The sequence below is a fragment of the Squalius cephalus genome, assembly GCF_949319135.1.
Source record: "Squalius cephalus genome assembly, chromosome: 13".
Lineage (NCBI taxonomy): Eukaryota > Metazoa > Chordata > Actinopteri > Cypriniformes > Leuciscidae > Squalius > Squalius cephalus.
This window is the reverse complement of record NC_137134.1, coordinates 23,292,769-23,314,412: the sequence shown is the minus strand read 5'-3', so window position 1 is coordinate 23,314,412 and position 21,644 is coordinate 23,292,769. Positions and strand designations below refer to the sequence as shown.

The 21,644-nt window shown below is 35.8% G+C and overlaps 1 protein-coding gene across 3 annotated transcripts in view; it reads right to left on the bottom strand.

Annotated features, from left to right (window-relative positions):
• The window catches only part of zranb3 (zinc finger, RAN-binding domain containing 3), a 56,939-nt gene extending 35,586 nt beyond the window's left edge, over positions 1-21,353 (bottom strand). Inside the window, exons 1-8 of one of the 3 annotated variants that reach the window (XM_079891585.1) lie at positions 21,297-21,353; positions 20,929-21,057; positions 20,641-20,795; positions 7,296-7,314; positions 7,034-7,212; positions 4,787-5,018; positions 1,791-1,876; positions 40-211 (exon numbers count right to left, since the gene is read on the bottom strand). In XM_079891585.1, the coding sequence (XP_079747711.1) occupies positions 40-211; positions 1,791-1,876; positions 4,787-5,018; positions 7,034-7,212; positions 7,296-7,314; positions 20,641-20,792 (840 nt within the window). In that variant the 5' untranslated portion in view covers positions 20,793-20,795; positions 20,929-21,057; positions 21,297-21,353. The remainder of the gene's footprint in view (positions 1-39; positions 212-1,790; positions 1,877-4,786; positions 5,019-7,033; positions 7,213-7,295; positions 7,315-20,640; positions 20,796-20,928; positions 21,058-21,296) is intronic. The other 2 variants (XM_079891584.1, XM_079891586.1) reach the window with 2 other exon arrangements.
• Positions 21,354-21,644: the final 291 nt, after the last annotated feature.

Sequence of the window (21,644 nt, the reverse complement as noted above, 5' to 3'; positions counted from 1 at the left end):
GGAACTTGAGAAACTTGTTTTGAAACGTTCACTGCATACCTTGGCGGCATCTTTAGGAAGGTCGAAGGGAATTCGCTGGCGTATTTTGGGTGGCAGTTGAGTCAGCACCTGATTCTTGAGTCTACGAATCATAATCTCACTCAGACGTTGGTGCAACTCGTCCAAATGAGAAGCGCCGCGACAGTCCCACTGCCGTCTGGCCCCGAAAAACCTGCACAAAAAAACCCACAGGCATTTTACTTGCACTTCTGCTGTATAGATCCACCTCATTTCACCACAATCCTCAGACATTATCATTGTAATGAGACCTTTTCGGTCCTAAATGTGTGTGTGTGCGAGCGGTTTAATTATGAATATTTTATGTTTACTGCTGCATATACGAATGATTGACAGGAACTTGTGGGCACGCTTTCGAGTGGCAGAGCTTTTTCCTCGGTAGATTAATTTGTACTCAGAGACCCTTGTGTGAATCGCTGTCGTTTCATTTCTCCACTGTAGATTTGATAAGAACAGGGGAACAAAACTCCTCTCAGATGTTCTGAACACCTCTCATCTTCATGACAACTCATATTTTGGCTTTGCATTAATGTTTCTACTACACAGACATAAACAAATCATAGCTCTGAACCAAAACCTAGGCAGCTGTCTACATTTCAAAGCATCATAGAGTTGTGTTACAAGTGTAACATCTATTTAAAAAGGTATTTATATTGTCTTTTAGGGATGCACCGATATGAAAATGTTGCCCGATGATTCTATAGATTTAAAAGCCGATAACCGATATATTGGCCGATAAATCTAAATTCACATTTTTATATAATTTTTGAGAGCCCGATTACAAAAACAAAAGTCTCACCACCAAAATCAATGTCGCAAGCACACAATTATAATGTTCTCATAATGTTGTCTATATGACAGACTTGCGTTGCACATGTTGCACTGAAATGTATTTTTCTTTTTTGAAGTGATTCCAATCATATTTTAAGCAATTCAAAACCATCATGGCATCTGAAGCGTCTCAGCTGAAGGAAATAATACATTATTTATCGGCTTTAATATATCGGCCAAAATTTATTTTTGGGGCGATAACGATAACATTAAAAATGAACATATATCAGCCGATAACGATATAGTGGCCGATTTATCGTGCAACCCTATTTTTCCAAATGTTAAGCAAGTGTCACATGTATACTTTGAGAAAACAATCCCAGAATGCACTGTGATAAGACTAGTTAAAAAATATCTAAGATGGAAGTTGACAAGTCAATTTCATGAAATACTGAAAAACATGAAAAAATATCATTAAAATCAGGGTTCACCAATCTCGGTCCTGGAGGGCCGCTGTCCTGCAGAGTTTAGCTCCAACCCCAATTAAACACACCTGAACCAGCTAATCAAGGTCTCACTAGGCATACTAGAAACTTTCAAACAGGTGTGTTGGAGCTGGTTGGAGCTAAACTCTGCAGGACAGCGGCCCTCCAGGACCGAGATTGGTGAACCCTGATTAAAATGAACAATAATGGAAAAATCATAGGATGGAACAAAATTGGCAGAACTTTAAAAATTTCCACACAACTAAATCTTACTCCATTGTTATCACTAAAAGTTGCCTGAGAAATAAATGGTAAATAATAATAATAATAATAAAATGGAGTGTAGATTTAGCGTCAAACAACTAGTTGCAAGTCTTCTAATTAAATAAATGTAGGAATGTTTACTGTTTGGATTGTGCATTGTGCATTAATTTGTCATTTGAATTCTATATTGCAGAATAAAAGAAAAGTTTTTACTTGTAGTGTGCGTTGCAGTATTTTTTGGCGTAGTCGCTCCAGGTTCCAAATCTCCGTGGATACAAAGCATCAATTTGCATGAAAAGCTGAAAGAGAGAGCAAGATGTCAAAACATCAAACAATATGACATCAAAAATGTCATATAAAGAACTAACTTAACAGTAGCAACTACCAAATGGGAAAAACTACCATTAAAAAGAGGGAGATTTTCATAGTTCTGACCTTGGACCTTTGCAATCATGAGTTTATTGAAAATCGGTCAGCAGATTTCTGTTTATAGCGGGTGCGAATGAATACTCTTGCTGATTAAAGCTGATTAAATCAGGTATTAAGTTCATAAATTGCAAATGTGTTTCCTCTAAGAGAAAGTCTCACAGTGCCCATTATGCTCAGTAAGCATAAACTAAACAGCGGCTATCTTGATGAATTAAGAAAACACTGTCTTTCATAAGAAGTCCAGCAAGACGTTTCAGGGGAATTAGGGAAGCAATAGAGGATGAGACTCCCATAATATACACACAAGGGTCATCTTGAGAGGTCTTTACATGTTTGTCCCGTGAACATTTTCAAGAAGGAAAATAGCAGCTCTCACAATATACTAGGAAAGTAAACAGAATGTAAAATGAAGCCTTTAGTATTGTCTTTGTATAATGTATTGGTCAATACATTATAACTGGCCATCAGTGACTGGTAGTACAGCTTTAAAAAACAATTCAGAGTAAACACAATATATAATACGACATGAATGAAACCGAGGCTGTGAAGAGTGGAATTACAGTTTGTTCAATGGGCCTCATTCATAAAACAAGCAGAATGAATTTCATATAAAATGTTCATAAAGCCATTTTTCGAACTGAATGAAAGACTTTACATAAAATATGGTTTTATGAACTATTTACGAATTTGCACAGATTTGTTCTACTCGTAAGAATAGTTTTTACAAATGATTTTTTAAGACCGATTTGCACACACAACATTTTGTTTCCGTAAGAACGTTTTTTCGTAATGATTTGCATTTAAAATTCGTAATGGTTTTGTGAAAGATTGGCACAAAGATTCGTTCCATTCTTAAGAATGGCTTCCCAAACAATTTGGAAATAAATTCGCAAACAAATTTGCTCTGCTTGTAAGAATGGTTTTGCAGAATAAGAAATTGATTCTGCACATAAGATGTTTATTTTTTGTGCGAATAATTTGCAGAGAAATTTGCTCTGCCAGTAAGAATGTTTTTACGAACATTTTGCACAAATTCGCTTTGCCCGTAAGAATAGTTTTCCAAGCAATTTGCAAAGAAATTTGCTTAGCTTTTAAGAATGCTTTTCCAAAGTTTACACAAATTTGTTTTGCTTGTAAGAATGATTTTGCGAAAAATTTGCTAAGAAATTTATTCGGCCCGTTATTCGGGTTTTATAAACATTTTGCACAAATCCACTCTGCTTGTAAAAATAGTTTTAAGAACATTTATACAAATTCACTCTTCTCCTAACAATGGTTTTACGTATCGATTAGTAAGACTTGATTAACAAACGATTTAAAGAGAATTTCAACTAGAAATAACAGAAAAAAGTCAACATCTATGCATGCAACAACACGACATATTGTTGAATCATAATTTTTGTAAGCCTTAAATTAAATAAATACGAAAATTCGGTTACACTTTATTTCAAGGTGTCATTGTTACAGAGTAATCATATATTTAAGTACTGTGTAATATTAAGCAACTACATGCACTTACTATAGGGTTAGGGTAGGATTAGGATTTGGTTGAGGGTTGGTTGCATGTAATTATGCATAATTTACTGTTATTACTATGGTAAGTACATGTAACATATATGTAACAAGGACACTGTAAAATAAAGTGTTTACCGAAAATTCAATGCCCTTGTTTTCGGTTCACCAGAAATATATAGAAAACTTATTTTCAATGTTTCTGCAGCTGAACGATTGACATCCATGTACAGAACAATGTGACTTATTATTGTACCATCATTTTTATTGTTTCAATTTAGTGTCCACCCCGTTTAGAATCTACTAGAATTCAGAGGCCTGATTCTTGTGGTTCTAAAACTGTCATGAATAAAGATTAGGACATGAAAGCAAAGAGACAGACAATGTAAAAGAGAAAGCGATTGGGCAAAAACACTAAAGAGAGAGAGGAAGAGAGACAGGAACAGAGCGAGACAGTGCGAGGACAAGGGTGTTTGTGCGAACTACAAATATTGCTGGCACACCTCTGGACAGAGTAATAACAGCAGAGATGAGCGTTGTGCTTTTGAGACCTCAGAAAGATAGCTCTCTCTCTCTCTCTCTCTTTTCCTTCTCATTCAGAGCTGTGGCTCTAAAATCACTTAAAATCCCCTCTTTTTTCCTCACATCACCCCTTGGTGTTGATATTCCCCCTCAATAGAGGTCACTGGGTTAAATAAACACCCACGCCAGCGTAATATCGAAGCAAACAGAACAAGGTGGACAAAACCACATGAAATGGGATGTCACTGGTGCCAAATTACCGGGCTGTGTCGTATAAAAGGATAAACGTTGAAAACGATCTCTTGTTTGATTGATTAATTTAATTTCGCTGCGAGTGGCTCATTAGATCAGCGAGATAGTAACTGCGTGACAAATTCCAAGCTGTCACTTTACAAAAGAAATGGGAACGACTGCACATGTTTATTTCTAACGTAAACTCATGTGCCGAACAGGGAACTTCATTTAATAACCCGATCCTTTTATAGTGTGAAGTAGTGCAATAGTAAAATAAATGATTTTAATAACTTAAGTGATAATATTCAGGGGGGAAACTTATCAAAACTTTTAGTTTATGATATTATCGTCCTTGCAATTTTGGGGGACATGAGCGATGACTGGAGGATGGGAAATATGTCAGCTAATGACAAGATCTCCTCCTGGTTTAGCTCAAACAAAACCGTGCTGCATATTACCAAATGGCTTAATAAATCAAAGCAAATGACAAACAGATTTGGAGGAAACCGTACCTCCTCTGGTCTGCCCAGCGCCGGGGTGCCAGTTAGAAGGATGGCACGCTTGGCGTTCTGAATGATTGGCACCAGTATTTTACTACGAGCTGCGTTGCGAGATTTCAGGTAGTGGGATTCATCCACCAGGATGACGCCGAAACGTTGCTTGTTCAGGGCCTCCAGCAGGGGGCGTGCGTCTGTCGTGAGCAGCCCGTATCCCAGTATTGTCACTTTGCTAGTGCTAATACTCCTGCAAAAAAAATAAAAAATCAAATGTGCAATGGATTTATATTCACTTCCTCAATAACTGTACCTGGTCTTTTTGTGTAAGAGTCATCAATGCATGTTACGCTAAAAAAACAAAATGGCAGGTCTCCATCTCTAAAACAAGTTTCTGATGATGGTGACGGATGCAGGAAAAATAATATTAACCAATAATATCATGGTTAAATTTTCACAATTCAAGTCCCACCCGGTTCCATTTCAAAAATTGCGTAGTGAATGCATGTCAGTTGTCTTTAAAGACTTTTATACACAATTTTACAAAATAAAGCTAGAGTTTTCAGCTAAGAGCAATTTTCTAAACAATATCTAATTTTATTTACTGTAATATTGAATAACTTTGTACAAATTTGTAGGATTTGTGTATGATTAAAACGTTTTTGCGAAGAATAATTTTATCGGAAAATTTGCTATACATTTTAGCCTCACAGCTTCCTTTATTGCAGACTGTTTTAAAAACACCAGACAGACATTTTGAGGATTCCATTGTAAAATTCGCTTTTATACACAATATATACAACCAAGACAAGGTAAGCTCAAATTTAAGCAAAAAATGTCACGCACTAACCCTACTATTGCTACTGGTGACAATCCCGTGTCTTGGGCAGAGTTAGTGTAAATAGCCTCTGCCAACTACTTTTGTGTCTAAAACAAAACCAATACTTGCTCACAACACACTAGCAAGTCGTAACTTACAAATCCGTCACAACAGAAACCGTGCACACGTAGACATATTTATAATAGTTGAAATTATTAGTGTTTTTATTGGAGCCACAAGGTCGTAAAAGCATTTGTACAATCTTTAGCCTCACGGTTTTCAGTTACAGACTGTGTAAAGACGCCCAGCCGTACACTAAGAGGAAATGATGTTTGTGCACTATGAGCCATTAGAGTTAAAATATCATTCACCATGCTGACAGGCCTTCATCAAGCTCGGAGGGAGATGTTGCCATGGTAATGACTTTACAGGTCGGCTCAACCTCGGGCCAGAATTCTCAGGGTAAACAGAGCAATTTGTGAGCCTCTTTTTAGACGCGTCAATAACAGGCAAAAAGACAACATGACCCTCTGACTGCATGGGCTGTACAATCAATCCCAGCATCCTCTGTGGAAGGGAAGAGCAGCTCTCATAAGCTCTCTCTGTATCCTAAGATAGAGCTAAAGTATTCTTCATGGAAGATTCCCAAGCCGTAAAAGGCGAGATAAGTTAGGATTTGTTTAATATCTCTCCGGGGAGGTGATTTGATTTCATACGTCTGCGGTGTAATTTTGTAGTCACTGAACAGATTTTACTTCTGTTTTGTATTTCTACAGGCTGAAAATCTGCAAGAATGGCGTTCATAACTTTCTAAAGCTACTCATAAAAATGTGTCACACAAAGAGGAGGGGAGAAAAGAAATCAAGAGATTTCTTCCTAACTTTTCCGGAGGCTTCTTCAAAGTCAGACTCAGTCATAAATTTCATGAATCAATTTTGCCACTATGATTAAACTCACACACAGTCTGAAAGAATCAATCTTTCATTTTGAGCAAAAAATCTCTCGGCCACCAGTGCAGACGTTCTCTAGTACGGTCCACTGGATCCCAATGAATTACGAACCGATGTGTCAGGGACCGCAAAACAAACTTAAACGATCGATCGCCCAAGATGCCCATTGGGTGTTTGAATGTAGCAAACATTTACAAGGCATTACATTTTCTCCACTTTAACAACATTAAGATGTTTATGTGTGTGTTAATCTGCTGTTTTAAAGAAGATTATCAGATGTTTGGACAAAAATAAAACACTTAAAATAGAATGCAATGTTTTCCGGATGGTTAGTTAAGTATATGAATTTTTTATTTTGAAATCATTATTAAGTTCTAAATATAAATCACTTAAAATGTTAACGCCAAGAATGAATTTCTCAATGGAGAAAATATATGTGATTGTCAATTCACTTCCTTTCCAACTGAACATCTACTGAACTTAAAGTTGCCGTACATTGTATCGGTCTTGCTTTCCACCAAGTTGATGTCCCTGGGGTCGAGTTCAGGGAGCCACTTCTCCAGCTCTTCAATCCAAGGGTATTTGAGAGATGAAGGTACCACGATCAGCAGAGGCCATTCATGTTTGAAGATATACGCCACGGAAATGGCCTGGATCGTCTTTCCCAAACCCATCTGATGGCAAAAATGGTGAGTGGTCTCAGGAGTCTCTGGGAAAACGAATTGGATCAGAGTAGAGAAAAGCAAATTGCTCTTACCTCATCTGCAATCATACACCTGCAAAAGAGAAATGAAAACTAATAAGGCATATCGAACTCACGCTTTCAGAGTTCAGTGACGTTGACCTACCCGGACTCCAGAACATCTTCAAGTCATTCTCGAAATAATTACCCTCTGTATCACGTTTTTTAATTTCTTCCCTAAACCGATGTCCGGAGAGGCACGTATTGATCCAGGCAATATTGTGAAAGCTGGGCATCCTAGCCAGTGCACATTGCTCAATATAATTTCCCGCACACCTGAACTCAACGACCAATTTCACACTGGCAGCCAGACAGCTTGGAAAAACTCAATCCCGAAGCAGAGCCGTGTGGAGCCCTATTGCAGCATACAGGGGTTTATTTAAAACAGCCATTCATTTTAGACCCCAATAAACAACTAATATAGGCCTTGAATCAATCAAGCTGCTCCTCTAAATTAAATTGAGCCAACATCCTGAGCTCAGCATGTTGTCGTTGAAGATATAAGCCACTTGATTCCTAATCAAAGCAGCAACAAAAAGATCCATATTGTACACTTTCATAGCCTTACGGTTTTCATTTAAAAATAGTCAACAAAAATGTGAAGAACGTGACCATTTTACACCCGCTCGATAACCCTTAGAATTAAAATAAAATAATAAAATAACAATTATTAGATTCAACATAGAATTTATTTCGCGTAAACTTTTAGGCTACAATGGCCATGATTTCTGAGAAACTTTTTTTTCTGAAAAATGTCTCGTAAACATAACCAACATTCTTCATAATATCTTCTTTTATGTTCAGCCAAAGAAAAAAAAGTCATTCAGGTTAGAAATGACATGAGCATGAGTAAATGTAAATAAACAGAATTTTTCAATTAAAATTTTTGAAATTATACTCTGAATAACTGTCAGTAGGTGGTAAATGTCTAAATTAGTAATTGAGTCATTCATTTATTCATTCAATTAGTTCAAACGGCTGATTCATTCAGGAATAAACTAAATGGCTCTTTTTATGAATGGGCCATTGAATCACTGGTTCACCCGATTGATTTGCTCAAAACACGGATTCATTCAGAAACGAAACATTGTGTTGCTCGGAGACACACAACAGTTCTGCTCTGGCTTTAAAGGTAATATTTAGACTTATTTATTGACCTGTTGTGTAAAATCAATATCACATTTGCACTCATGCTATTGGGGACAGAAACATCACTCGTGTGATATTAGGCTCATTACTTGTGTGATATTGCTTAACAATATCATATGATATGAATATGAGATCAAATTCTCCTACAGGGGTATTTTTTCCACAATCTTTAATTTTAGGGGCATTTAGGGCCATTAAATGGGCATTTAGGGCCATTAACTCAACAGCACTTATATATATTATTTATAAGGGCTGTTGACTTGTGAAAATATATATATAATATAATATTATATATATATATATATAATATTATATATATATATATATTATATATATATTTTCACATATATATATATATATATATATATATATTACGTATAGATTATAACATCTCTGCATAGTACACTTGTTCAAAAGAAAATAACATAAAAGTGTTTTATGAACATCTTGTATATACTTTTCATCTCTTGCCTAGTGTTTAGTGTATGATAAATCTGCAAAGATCTAAAACTTCCTCGAATGCCACCTGAAGATAGATGCAAATAAATATGGTAAAACAGCCCACAACATTTGTCTATATCCTGGTGATACCAGTAAGAAAGCAAAGCATCAAGACTTTTCTCATTTCCGTTCCTGAAATGTCACAGTGCTCCGCGAGTCGCCCGTATCCATTGTTCAAACAGCGGATCTACTCATTAGAGGGGAGATGTTTCCTCTTTTTCATCTCACTTTCTTTCTTTCTTTCTTTTTTTTTTTTTTTTTAAGTAATGCCGAGAGACACTGATCTTCTGTGGATTCTTTCAGGGGAAAAAATTTAATTGCTCATGCGTCAGGCAATGTTCAAGGATTTACTGGGAAGAAGTGAAGCAGATACATGCAGGGCTACAAAATGAAAGAGCTTTGCATCTTTTTTTTGTTTTTTTGTTTGGTTTTATTTACTCTTTTTGGTTTATTAATGCGGATTCCAGCAACGCCTCGGTTGGCGATGACGTACGGGATGGTCATTATAAACGCGCTCCCTTGACAGCAGCGCATTTAGCTAATGCTGATGCAAAATTTGCATACAGTGTACAAATACAGCGCATTTTCCAAACAATACATTACACAGAAGTCTAATGCAGCAAAATGTATTGTAACAATTTTAGAAACAAATCCATCTTAATTGATTCATTGATACAAACAAAAAGTATCAAGTATTAGTGGGGTTTTTTTGTGGACATCATAGTACATCATGTTGAGAGTACTAGAATTGTTGTTCTATTATGAAAGCAACATATTGTGACAATATCTTTTTGTATAATGAATTAATATAAATACTACTACTACTAATAATAATAATGTGAATAATAATAAATGTGTGCATGTGTACACACACACACGCATACATACATAAACACATAATATACAGTATATTATGTGTACACACACACACACATATACATACATAAACACATAATATACTGTATATTTAAAATATACATACATATACATATATATATATATATATATATATATATATATATATACATATATATATATATATATATATATATATATACATATATATATACATATATATATATATATATATATATATATACACACACACATATATATATATATATATATATATATATATATATATATAAATATATATATAATAAATGTGAAAATGAACAAAAATGGCACATAGTGTCAATTCCTTTTTTTAAATAAATTAATAAATAAGAATAAATGACATAATATATATATATACTAAATATATTAAAAATAAACAAAAAGTACAATAGCATTAGTATGTTTTTTCAAAATGATAGTCCAGAATCTCTATAGAATTTCTTTGTTTTTAAATAGTAAAACTCCTAAAAGTTTTGGTTTATTTCCAGGGTCAAACCCCACTAAAACAGCATTATATATAAAAGTACCATAGTATTAATGTCACTGCATTTTGAAAGGGCACAGATACTATTACTAAAGGTAATAAGGCATAAAAGTAAGCTAATTTAACCTTATGATATTTTTTATCAGTATCGATAACAGAATAAAGTGACCTCTTGAAATGTCTAGGAGCGACAGAAGAGCAAATAAAGATAAAGAGGTGAGAGACAGAGAGATAGAGAGAGACAGCTATGATGGCCATTTCATCTTGTTTTCTCCTCCCTTACTGTGAAAGGATGATTAACAGCCTCTGTCCTGCCGGTGGGGTTTTATTTTTTCTTGCCTTCAAATTGTTGGAGCACTTGCTGGCGCTGTGTAATGCGCTCTCACACGCCTCGAGTGGCTCTCAGGTGTGTGTGTGTGTGTGCGCCGTTTCACACATTAATCACTGTTCTTTAAATAACGGCGTTTGCAACCGATGCACCGCTGTGTCCTGAAGGATGGCCCCGTCTGATTTGCCTGTCAACAACACCGTGAACTTAATTCGAGCATGTTTTTAAATGTTACTGCTTCAGCTTGTGAAGTTTCCTAATTCACAATCGTGAAAATATATCAAAGCTAACCAACAAATCCAACTAGTCAAACATTCAAATGTATATTCAGCACATCCTTAATACCTTCTCAAGGCATTTTAAAACTACAGTCCACACACACCTGCTGTTTTTTTGCCCGAGTCATTGCCCCTGACATGAAGGCCACCGACAGAACTAGTAAAGACAACTTAATTTGCACTAATTCGCTTTGTTATTCCACTTTCATTACAAGCCTAATATTGAATAATCTCTTAATCTTCCTCCATGCCTTCATTTGCACTTCTGATGCAATTATAAGCGGCCGTACAGTATCACTTCTTTGCAAGCCTTCATCTCAGATCAATATCTATTGATCGTCTCGGCCACGGCGCTCGATACAGAGACAGATATAGCTTGGCTCCTGTGTGGCACATGGTGGCTGATGGTGTAGCGCTTTGATTGGTGGTTCAGAGTTCAGGGCTCATTAAACCGCAGTAATTGTGTCAGCACGGCGTATGCTAATCCGCCCTCGCATAGCATTTCATCATCCAATATGATGAATTAACATGTAGTCGTAGTCCATACGCTGGTGCATTACAGCTTTATTAGCATCTTTGACGTGGTGTGAGGGTGTTGCGCGTTAGCACGCCGTTGATAAAAGTGGGTTTCTAGCTCTTGTGACGCACAGAGAACAAAATTAGCATAATGCTAATCTGTGGAGAAAAATCTTAAAATAAACAACAATAATAGCTGCTGTACCAGTATAACCAGTCTAGATGACTTCTACCACTGTAGAAATGCTTTGTTTTTACTTTTATGAACACCTTAACGTTACTACAGTAAAACCGTGGTAAGACTTAGCATTAGCCCCCACTGTAAACACAAAACGACATTTAAAGAGTTAGTTAGTTCACCCCAAAATTTTAATTATCCCATTATTTACTCAAGCCATCCTAGGCGTATATGACTTTCTTCTTTCAGCCAAACACAATCGGAGTTATATTAAAAAAATGGGAGAGAATGGTATCTTAGATTTTGAAGCCCAAAAAAGCACATCCATCCATAATAAAAGTAATCCATACGGCTCCAGGGGTAAATAAAGGCCTTCTAAAGTGAAGTGATGGGTTTTTGTAAGAAAAATATCCATAATTATAACTTTATAAATTACTAGCTTCTGGTAACGTCTGTCCGCATGTTCGCGAGAGAGTCAAGTTCCGGCCATTGACGTAGGAGTTGCGTAAGCTTAGTTGAGAGTAGACGCCTCTCGCGGTTCAAACAAACAGAGCTGGTCAACAAACTCAAGCTCCTCTGAGAATTCTCTTTAAAAATTGTCTTTTTAGACTTCTAATTCGTGACCGGTGTTGCTCTATCCTCTGCGCTTCCTCGTTCGTCAATATGTCAGGTCAGAGGTCACTCTTCCGCCGGAACTAGACTCGCATTCGGCCATTACCGGAAAGCCAGTGAATATAGTTTATAATTATGGATATTTTTCTTACAAAAAGGCATCACTTCACTTTAGAAAGCCTTTATTAACCCACTGGAGCCATATGGATTATTTTTATGATTGATGGATGCGCTTTTTTGGGCTTTTGGATACCATTCACTCCCATTATAAAGCTTGGAAGAGTCAGGATATTTTTTAATATAACTCTGATTGTTTTTGGCTGAAAAGTCATATACACCTAGGATGGCTTAAAGGTTAGTAAATTATAGATAATTTTTTGGTGAACCAACCCTTTAACTTTTTTTTATTTCTGAAGAAAAAAGATGCAAAAACCATGCCAACACGTTGCTATGCGGTTGCAAAGGTTTTTTGAATGGTTGCTAGGGTGTTTTGGGTAGTTGCTAGGTGCTTGTTTTGATCAAAAGAGCTCACTCCTAAGTCTTTATATTATTCTGATCTTTTGTCTCTATTTTACCAGACGAAAATCTTAGTGTAATCTCTTAGAAAAGCAATGAGAAATGAGACAAAAAGCTGTTTGAATGAGATCCCAAATTAATTCACTATATGATTTTACAGTAGTAACAATAATCGACTATGGTATTTTAGAGTAAACTGTGGTTACCACAGTGATTTTTCATAATCTACAGCCTTAGATCTAATACTTCAAGTAATGGCTGCCGTTCACCTTTTGTGCTTTCAAGATATGAAAGCAACCACGGATATCTATCTTCTCGACTGGTAACAAGCCGCTGATGAAATCTTGCTATAAACAGCACAGCGCAGCTTAAAACACTGCATCATCTGAGCAAGTATTGTGTCTCAGTGTGTGGTTTGGCTGTGCTGTAACAAAAAAAGAAGCAATTCTGTTTCAGGGGGATTATTGAATTGCAGAGAGAGAGGTGGGAGATAAAGAGAGAGAAAAAACGGAAATCAATGGTTTAGAAAACACAGAGTGGTTGTATTCTATTACATGAGGGGCACATCTACTCCAACCGCAAGGTAAAGATTCACACAATTAAACGAAACAGACTCTCCAAACACGTAAACAAACACAAACACCACTAAATATTTCCACTTCCTGCCTCAGTTCTCAGTGGCCGCAACTGTGCGCCACCAAGTACAACAAATCTGTAGTCTCACGACTGAAGACAACCAAAGGTTTTATTTAAATACTTTCCAAATCAAAGTGACGTGTCTCATGTCTGACACTGAAAACAACCGATTTTACTTCAGAATTTCTGAATGAAATATGGATATTCCAATAATCATGTGTAAAGGAGGATAACAATATGATGTGACATTTAACTTCAACATTAGCAGGGGGAAAAAAACGAGGTATGATCTGATATTAAACTAATAAGTAAAACGCTCAAAAAGAGGTCTAGTTCCGGCGGAAGAGTGACCTCTGACCCCACGCAACTAGATGACCGTTGCGAAAGCCAGTGATTATAGTTTATAAAGTTATAAATATGGATATTTTTCTTACAAAAACATTGCTTTGCTTAAGAAGGACTTTATTATACATCGAATTACTTTCTTAGAGTAACTTACCAAAACTGCTGGTTACTTTAGGTTTTCATAGTAATCTATTGCCATTGTTCAAATACTTCAAGACAAGGCAGTTAAAGGGATACTCCACTTTTTTTGGAAATAGGCTCATTTTCCAACTCCCCCAGAGTTAAACAGTTGAGTTTTACTGTTTTCGAATCCATTCAGCCGATCTCCGGGTCTGGCGGTACCACTTTTAGCATAGCTTAGCATAGATCATTGAATCGGACAAGACCATTAGCATCTCTCTCAAACAAAATGCTCGATATTTTTCCCATTTAAAACTTGACTCTTCTGTAGTTACATCGTGTACTAAGACGATTTTCTAGGCTGATATGGCTAGGAACTATACTCTCATTCCTGCGTAATAATCAAGAAACTTTGCTGCCGTACCATGAGTCCAGCAGGCGTAATGATATGACGCAGCGCCTGAAAATAGGTCTAATAGGTTAGACAAACTTAGTCCCGGTCACATTGGAAGTTACCGAGCTGGGGACTATTTTCAGGCGCTGCGTCATATCATTACGCCTGCTGGACTCATGGTACGGCAGCAAAGTTTCTTGATTATTACGCAGGTCATTTTTTTTAGAGAGATGCTAATGGTCTTGTCCAATTCAATGATCTATGCTAAGCTATGCTAAAAGTGCTACCGCCAGACCCGGAGATCGGCTGAATGGATTCGAAAACGGTAAAACTCAACTGTTTAACTCTGGGGGAGTTGTAAAATGAGCCTATTTCCAAAAAAAAGTGGAGTATCCCTTTAAAAGTGACACATTTCACTCGGATAAACAACCTGACACTAAAAACAACATGGAAAAACGGTCTGTTTAGACACAATTTGTATGCAAACCAATTTGCAACCAACTTTACTTCTGATATTCTGAATTAAACTAGGACATTCCAGTAATTGGCGGGGAAGAAGATAACGAGGTATGATCTGACATTAAACTTTGACATTAGTGAGAAACGAATAAATAAAATGCTCAAAATGAATGTGCCAACGTTAAGTCAACGTTAAATAAACCCTTGGAGCAAATATCAATTAACTGTTTAACCGTCGTCGCTGCTCTCAAATTATCCACGTTAATGAGATTTTCTTTTAAGTCAGTCAAGTCTAATATGAAAAGTAAACAGTAACTAACCACCTTCATTTCCCACGGCAAAAAACATTAAATGAAAAGTGGCTAGTCATTGGAGATGACACACAGCCGTGTGGACGCCTGTCCTGATTCATTAGACTGTAGGTGGAGAGTCTCTGTACGGATAAAGTAATTACAGTTGAGGATTTCTGGGGTTATTGGCTGGAGTGGAGATTACATATTTAATTAGAGAGCAATTATCTGGGGCCATAATACGCATACTAACTGATTAGCGGGATCAAAGCGCTACACAAGGGGAAATTAATCGCTAAATTAGATTCAAGAACAAAAAACAAAGGACGAACCACACGCCCGTTCGGATAAAGTGATAGCTTCATAGAGGTGACTGATGTTGGCTTCATGGCTTGATGTCGTATCTTCTAAGCTGCTTCTGTTATTAATAATGTCTAGATCCAACAGAGAACACAGGACACTGAACAGAGACATCCAAATGAATGAATATTAAATCTTTTGAATCCTATTGAATCTTAACTTAAAGTGCCTCTGAGTGGAAAGTTACATTTAGAATGATATACACTACCGTTCAAAAGTTTGGGGTCAGCAAGATATTATTTTATGGAAAGAAATGAATATTTGATTTATTGTTTATTCATACTTTTGCACTTTCTATTTATCAAAGAATCCTGAAAAAATATTTCCACAAATATATTAAGCAGCACAACTGTTATAAGAAATGTTTCTTGAGCATCAAATCAGCATTAGAATGATTTCTGAAGGATCATGTGACAATGTGAGTAATGATGCAGAAAATTCAGCTTTGCCATCAAAGGAATATCAAATATAAAAAATAAAAAATTCAAAATATTACTGTTTTACTGTATTGATCAAATAAATGCAGACTTGATGAGAAACTTAAACATTCAAAAATACACTTTACTTTCCATAGACCTCTTTGACTTCTTGATTGTCAAAAAGACATTATATATAAAATTGCATTAAAAATGCAAGAGAATTAAAAGTAAAACTGGAAAAACTTCATCCGGAGTCACATGACAACACAGCGATAATCATTTTATCCAATATTAGATTGCAAAACAACTTTGCATAAATATAATATCACAAATAATAACATGTGTTTGTATTTGTTGTATTCTAATAACCATTTTGTTATTGCCAAAATGCACAAATAAGAATAAAAAAGAATACATTGGTATAAAAGAATACATATCACAAAAAAAAAAAAATAATATTGGTAAATATTTTCTATTGTTTGAAAAGTCTACATTACATAATGTTTAACACGCATCCAGATATTTTAAATTCATTTCATTTTGTATTTTTTGTATGTAAAAAAAAAAAAGGAAGGTCAAGTTGAGCGAGTTGCATCATGGAATATGGTACTCACATCGTTTTCAGATCATCAAACCATCTAATATTAAACAAAGAGAATTAAAGTGAAGAAAATGATATTTATTTATTGAAGAGAGTTATCTATCAGCAGCTGGCACTGTGCGAAACCGTACCTGTCTAGTTAAAGAGGAAATTAGTGTCGGCCCACTGAATACAGTCAGACTTGATTACAGTCAATAAAAGCTTGTTTATTCTGCAGCCAGATGCACCAGACCCCTTAAAGGAAGAAAACACTTAGAATAATACCCTTACAATTATTAACGGTTTTCTTAACTTAAGGATCAGCAACAAACACATTACGCCAAATCCGTCAGTGTGGAAATTGTGTTCGAGTGTTTTCTAGAGCTGTTTGTTCAATAATACATTCAATAAAAGATGCATTATTTATGAGAGCTAAAAGAAAACAAAACATCTGCCTGTTTGTGGATGTAAAAATACACAAAAACAAAAGGTTTTGGTTATCGACAAGTGCATAAAATGGCACAATATAATTCTTATCAGCTTTGCTCATAAATATAATAGTCATCAGTTAATAAATATACATATTTTTAAAGGGATGCAAGAATAAAAGTAAATATTCTAAAAATGTATATTTATTCGTTGTTGTAACGTTAATTTTTGAATACGTCCCAACTTGTGTACTTATGCACTGTTCTATGACATTTTTAAGTATAGATAGTGCGAGTAGTGGGTTCACACTGAAAATTCCAAAAATAAAAAGTGCACTTTAAAAAACTCGGATGATGCACTAAATTAACAGAAAAAAACGAAGTGTGGAATGTTGGACAGTTCATACACTCGAATCGACTATTACATACTGTTACATGTAAATTACATAGCGGGTGGGAAGGGCTATCAGATTCCAATGAAAAAATAACCTTATAAAGTTCGCACACTACACAGATGAGTACATAGTGCATAAGTACATAGTGCATAGTGTACTGTATAGTGTGCCATTTGTGACAAAACTCTCGACTTTTAGTTTGTAACTATCTGTTTCCTGTTTCCTTGGTTTCTAGAAAGATCTCATTTGTTGTCATGGCAACTCATTGAATGTTTGATTTGTTTCACCTGTTCCTTGCTTTAGCCTTTTGTTTCTCTGTATATTTAGCCCCCAGTATTAGTTGATCTTGGACCGTTCTCGTCTTTGTTTACATTGATGTGTTAGCTGATTGTTATACTCCAGCGTTCTTACATTTACATTTATTCATTTAGCAGACGCTTTTATCCAAAGCGACTTACAAATGAGAACAATAGAAGCAGTTAAACTAACAATAGGACAACAATATGCAAGTGCTATGACCCTTCCCAGTTTAATCTAACGCAGTACATGTTTTTTTTAATAAATAGATATAGAATAGAAGAGAAAGCGTTAGTATTAATAGATCAAGTGCTGCTTAAAAAAAGATGTGTCTTTAGCCGTTTCTTAAAAAAAAAAAAAAGATTATTTATGAAAGTTTAAAGAACAGAGCCTGTTTGTGGATGTAAAAAACTAAAAAAAAAAAAGTATATATATATATATAAATGTTTCTTTTTTTTATAACAGTTAATGTTTACTTTATTTTAAAATAGCAAAAAAAAAAAAATTCTATGGGTTTAGTTAATTATTATAACCCGGTCAGTAATTAGCTATGTTTTGTTCTCTCCCTTAAATAAAGCTATTGAACAAATTTTTTTTTTTTAAATCTGTAACTACATCCATCCCATCAGCCACTGTGACTCCTTTGGGATTCTGACATATCCGTCCCGCTGAATGTCTGCCTAATTAAGTGACTGACCCTGTCTGCACCAAACAGAACTCTGTGTGTCCTGCCATCGATCCGGGACCCCTTCGGCAGCGTCGACTAACTGACCCTGTCTGACCCAGAACATTGATTGACAGAACTGAAGTAAATTAGATTCTCACCTGCTTAAATCAGGCACAGGTTAAGAGATAGAATGACAGACAGACATAGAGTAACATATAAAGAGAGCTGTTCTGTTTCTAGATACCAGATGCAACAATACCAAGTTTATAAGAAACACAGGGGTACAAAAGGTATACATACGCTGATGAGCCAAAACATTATGACCATCTGCCTAATATGCTGTTGGTCCTCCGCGTGCTGCCAAAACAGCGCCTCCCGCCGAGGCATGGACTTTACAAGAGCCCTGAAGTTGTCCTGTGGTTTCTGGCACCAAGACGTTAGCAGAATATCCTTCAAGACGAAGTGGACCAAATTTGTTGGTCCAGCACATCCCAAAGATGCTCAATTGGATTGAGATCTTGGGAATTTGGAGGCCAGGGCAACATCTTGAACTCTTCATCAAGTTCCTCAAACCATTCTTGAACAATGGGTGCTTCTCAATACTCAAATTGATGCTTCCTTGTTTCCTCAACCCTGTGACCCGGAAACCGATTGAACTCAGCCATCTTGAAGGACATCCCAATTCTCTAATTGCACCGCGAGGAGGCGAGGAATGAGGAGCGAGGAAGCTTCACACACAGGTGTATCATTCCCTCGCATCCTAAGGGGGTGGAGCTGAGACACGGGGAAAGGAAACAAGGATGCACTAATAAGACATGAGATGCACCCAATGTGTACAGTGTGGCAAGGTGCATTATCCTGCTTCCATCAGGGAACACCATTGTCATGAAGGGGTGTACCTGGTCTGCAACAACTTTAGGTAAGTGGCACGTGTCAAATTTACATCCACATGAATGGCCGGACCCAGGGTTGCCCACAGCATCACACTCCTTTCCACAGTGCATTCTGGTGCCATCACGTCAGGTAAACCATGCACATGTACATGGCCGTCCATGTGAAAAAGAACTCAATGGACCAGGCAAATTCTTCCACATGTCCAGTCCCGATGCTCACATGCCCATTGTAGGCGCTTTCGACACATTCCCTCCATAACCATCATTAAAAATTTGTGTGGCTTGTTCCACAGTAGGCCTTCTGTTGGCACAGACTAATGAGCCTTGGGCGCCCAACACCCTGTCGCCGGTTTGTGGTTTGTCCCTCCTGGGACACTGTTGGTATTCTCACCACTGCCGACCAGGATCAACCCACAAGTCTTGCCGTTTCGGAGATACTCTAACCCAGTTGCCTTGCCATAACAATTTTGCCCTTGTCAAAGTCGCTCAGATATTTATTCCTGCCCATTTCTCCTGCATTGTAGCGCACTTTGTTTACTATCTAATCTACCCAGACCTTAATATGTGGCCTTGTTAGGAGATGATCAATAATATTCGCTGAACCTGTGACTGATCATGATGTTTTGGCTCATCAGTGTAAATGTTATGATATTAGTGGTTAAGATTTTGAGGACAAAACACCTAAAATATCCAATTATTAAGCAAAAGTATTCATTTTGAAATTAAAATAAAAACATTTATCCTTCTCCTTCCTGACTTTCAAAAGTTATGATTTAATCTTGACCAAAATAATAGTCTTTGCAGTAATGATATTGAAGCAATAGACCATCTTTTCATGTCTTATCATAAATAAATTTGACAAGTAGGTTTTTGAGTGGATTAAAAAATGATTCATCATTTCAGTACTTAAGCATCATAAACTATATATTGATTATTCCAAAATTCTTTGTTTATAAAGCCAATCAATTTTCAATTTTAACTGGTGAACTGGAATTAAATATTAGTTCATTCATATTTATGAAAAATAATGTGGCTAAATGATTGAATATTGTAGGAATGACCTATTTTTTTAAACTTGTTTTTATTATTATTAATTATTTAGATTTATTTAATTATTTGATGCATGAAAATATTTACACTACAGGTCAAAATTTTGGAATAATTGCTTCTTTTTTTTTTTAGTTTTTTTTATATGCTCAACAAGGCTGAATTTCTTAATCATAAACACAGTAAAGACAGTAATATTGTGAAATATTATTACATTTTAATATTATTTCTCGTAATTACTCCAAACTTTTGAACGCCAGTGCTCATGTACATGTTACATGAATGTATGTGTATATATATATATATATATATATACCGGTATATGTATGTATGCGTTTGAGATTTGTCTTAACATTTCATTTATTTGTATCGAAAGATGTACATTTATGTTATACATGTGCCACTCATTTCTAACGTGCAAGTTTATATCTTGTTTGGCTAATTTGTTGTATATTGATACACGTTGGAATAAAGAAAAGAACAGAATTGGACATCAAGATGAAAAAATGTGTTATGAGCAAAAACAAAACAAAAGACATAGATTAATATATATAAAAGAAAGTTAACTGACCGTCCATCCATTGATAGGGCAAAACAGACACCCTCTCTCTGGAAGGGCATCAGCTTTTCCTGCAGTTTCTGTGGAAGGAGTTGAAGTGCATCCTTGCCATGTAGGGAAACCCCCTCTGGATCTCTTTTGACTTCACTTCTCATTGTTTTCATTCTCTGTATATTACAAATACATGCAGTCAGATTTATACTTTATATTAAATGAGATGCATTGTGGTTTGGAGATTACTAAATTACACACATTAAGAAAACAAAACAAATACATCATAATATAATACTGTAGCATTACTTTTTCACACTCACCATGAGACGATCATTTCGGAATTCCTACAGCCATGATTTGACATTTCGCGGCAATACAGTGAGTTGCGTCACAAAACACGCTGTGCGTCATATCCGCGCGACGAGTGGCAATTTGCTGGAAATGAAAGTATATATATCTGTAGTCAAAATAATGTTATTTTTGTTTTGTTACTGACAATATTTTGGCATATAAGACATTTTACTGCCAACTAACGCTTAATTATGTGTGTCTGGCAACTTCAAATGTGTTTGTTTATAAAGTTAAGGTGTCTGGATGTTCTACTATTTTTTTTAAACAGTCAAAAGTGCATTTTTAATCAAATATAGTAAGTTTTAAGAGTAAATGTCACTCACTGAGTATCTTTCACCCTTCTGTGGATCTTAGAAATGTAAACAAAACCTAGAGCGGAGAACCGTAGAAACAAAGCAGTACTTCCGGGACGTGAGTACTGATCACCGATTGGTTAATCTCGTGTCACGTGGCATAAAGATTCAAAAGGAAAAGTTTACACTTTCAATAAATTCAATAAGAAAAATAACCTATTCACTATTATTAATGTTTAGTTTATGAATTATGACATATTGAAATCTTATTCGCCTTTAGATTAAATTAAACAATTATATTGCATTATAATAAAGATAATAGGAAAAATAAAAAGACAGATTTAAATAAAAATATTCAATAATATTAAAATGTTCAAT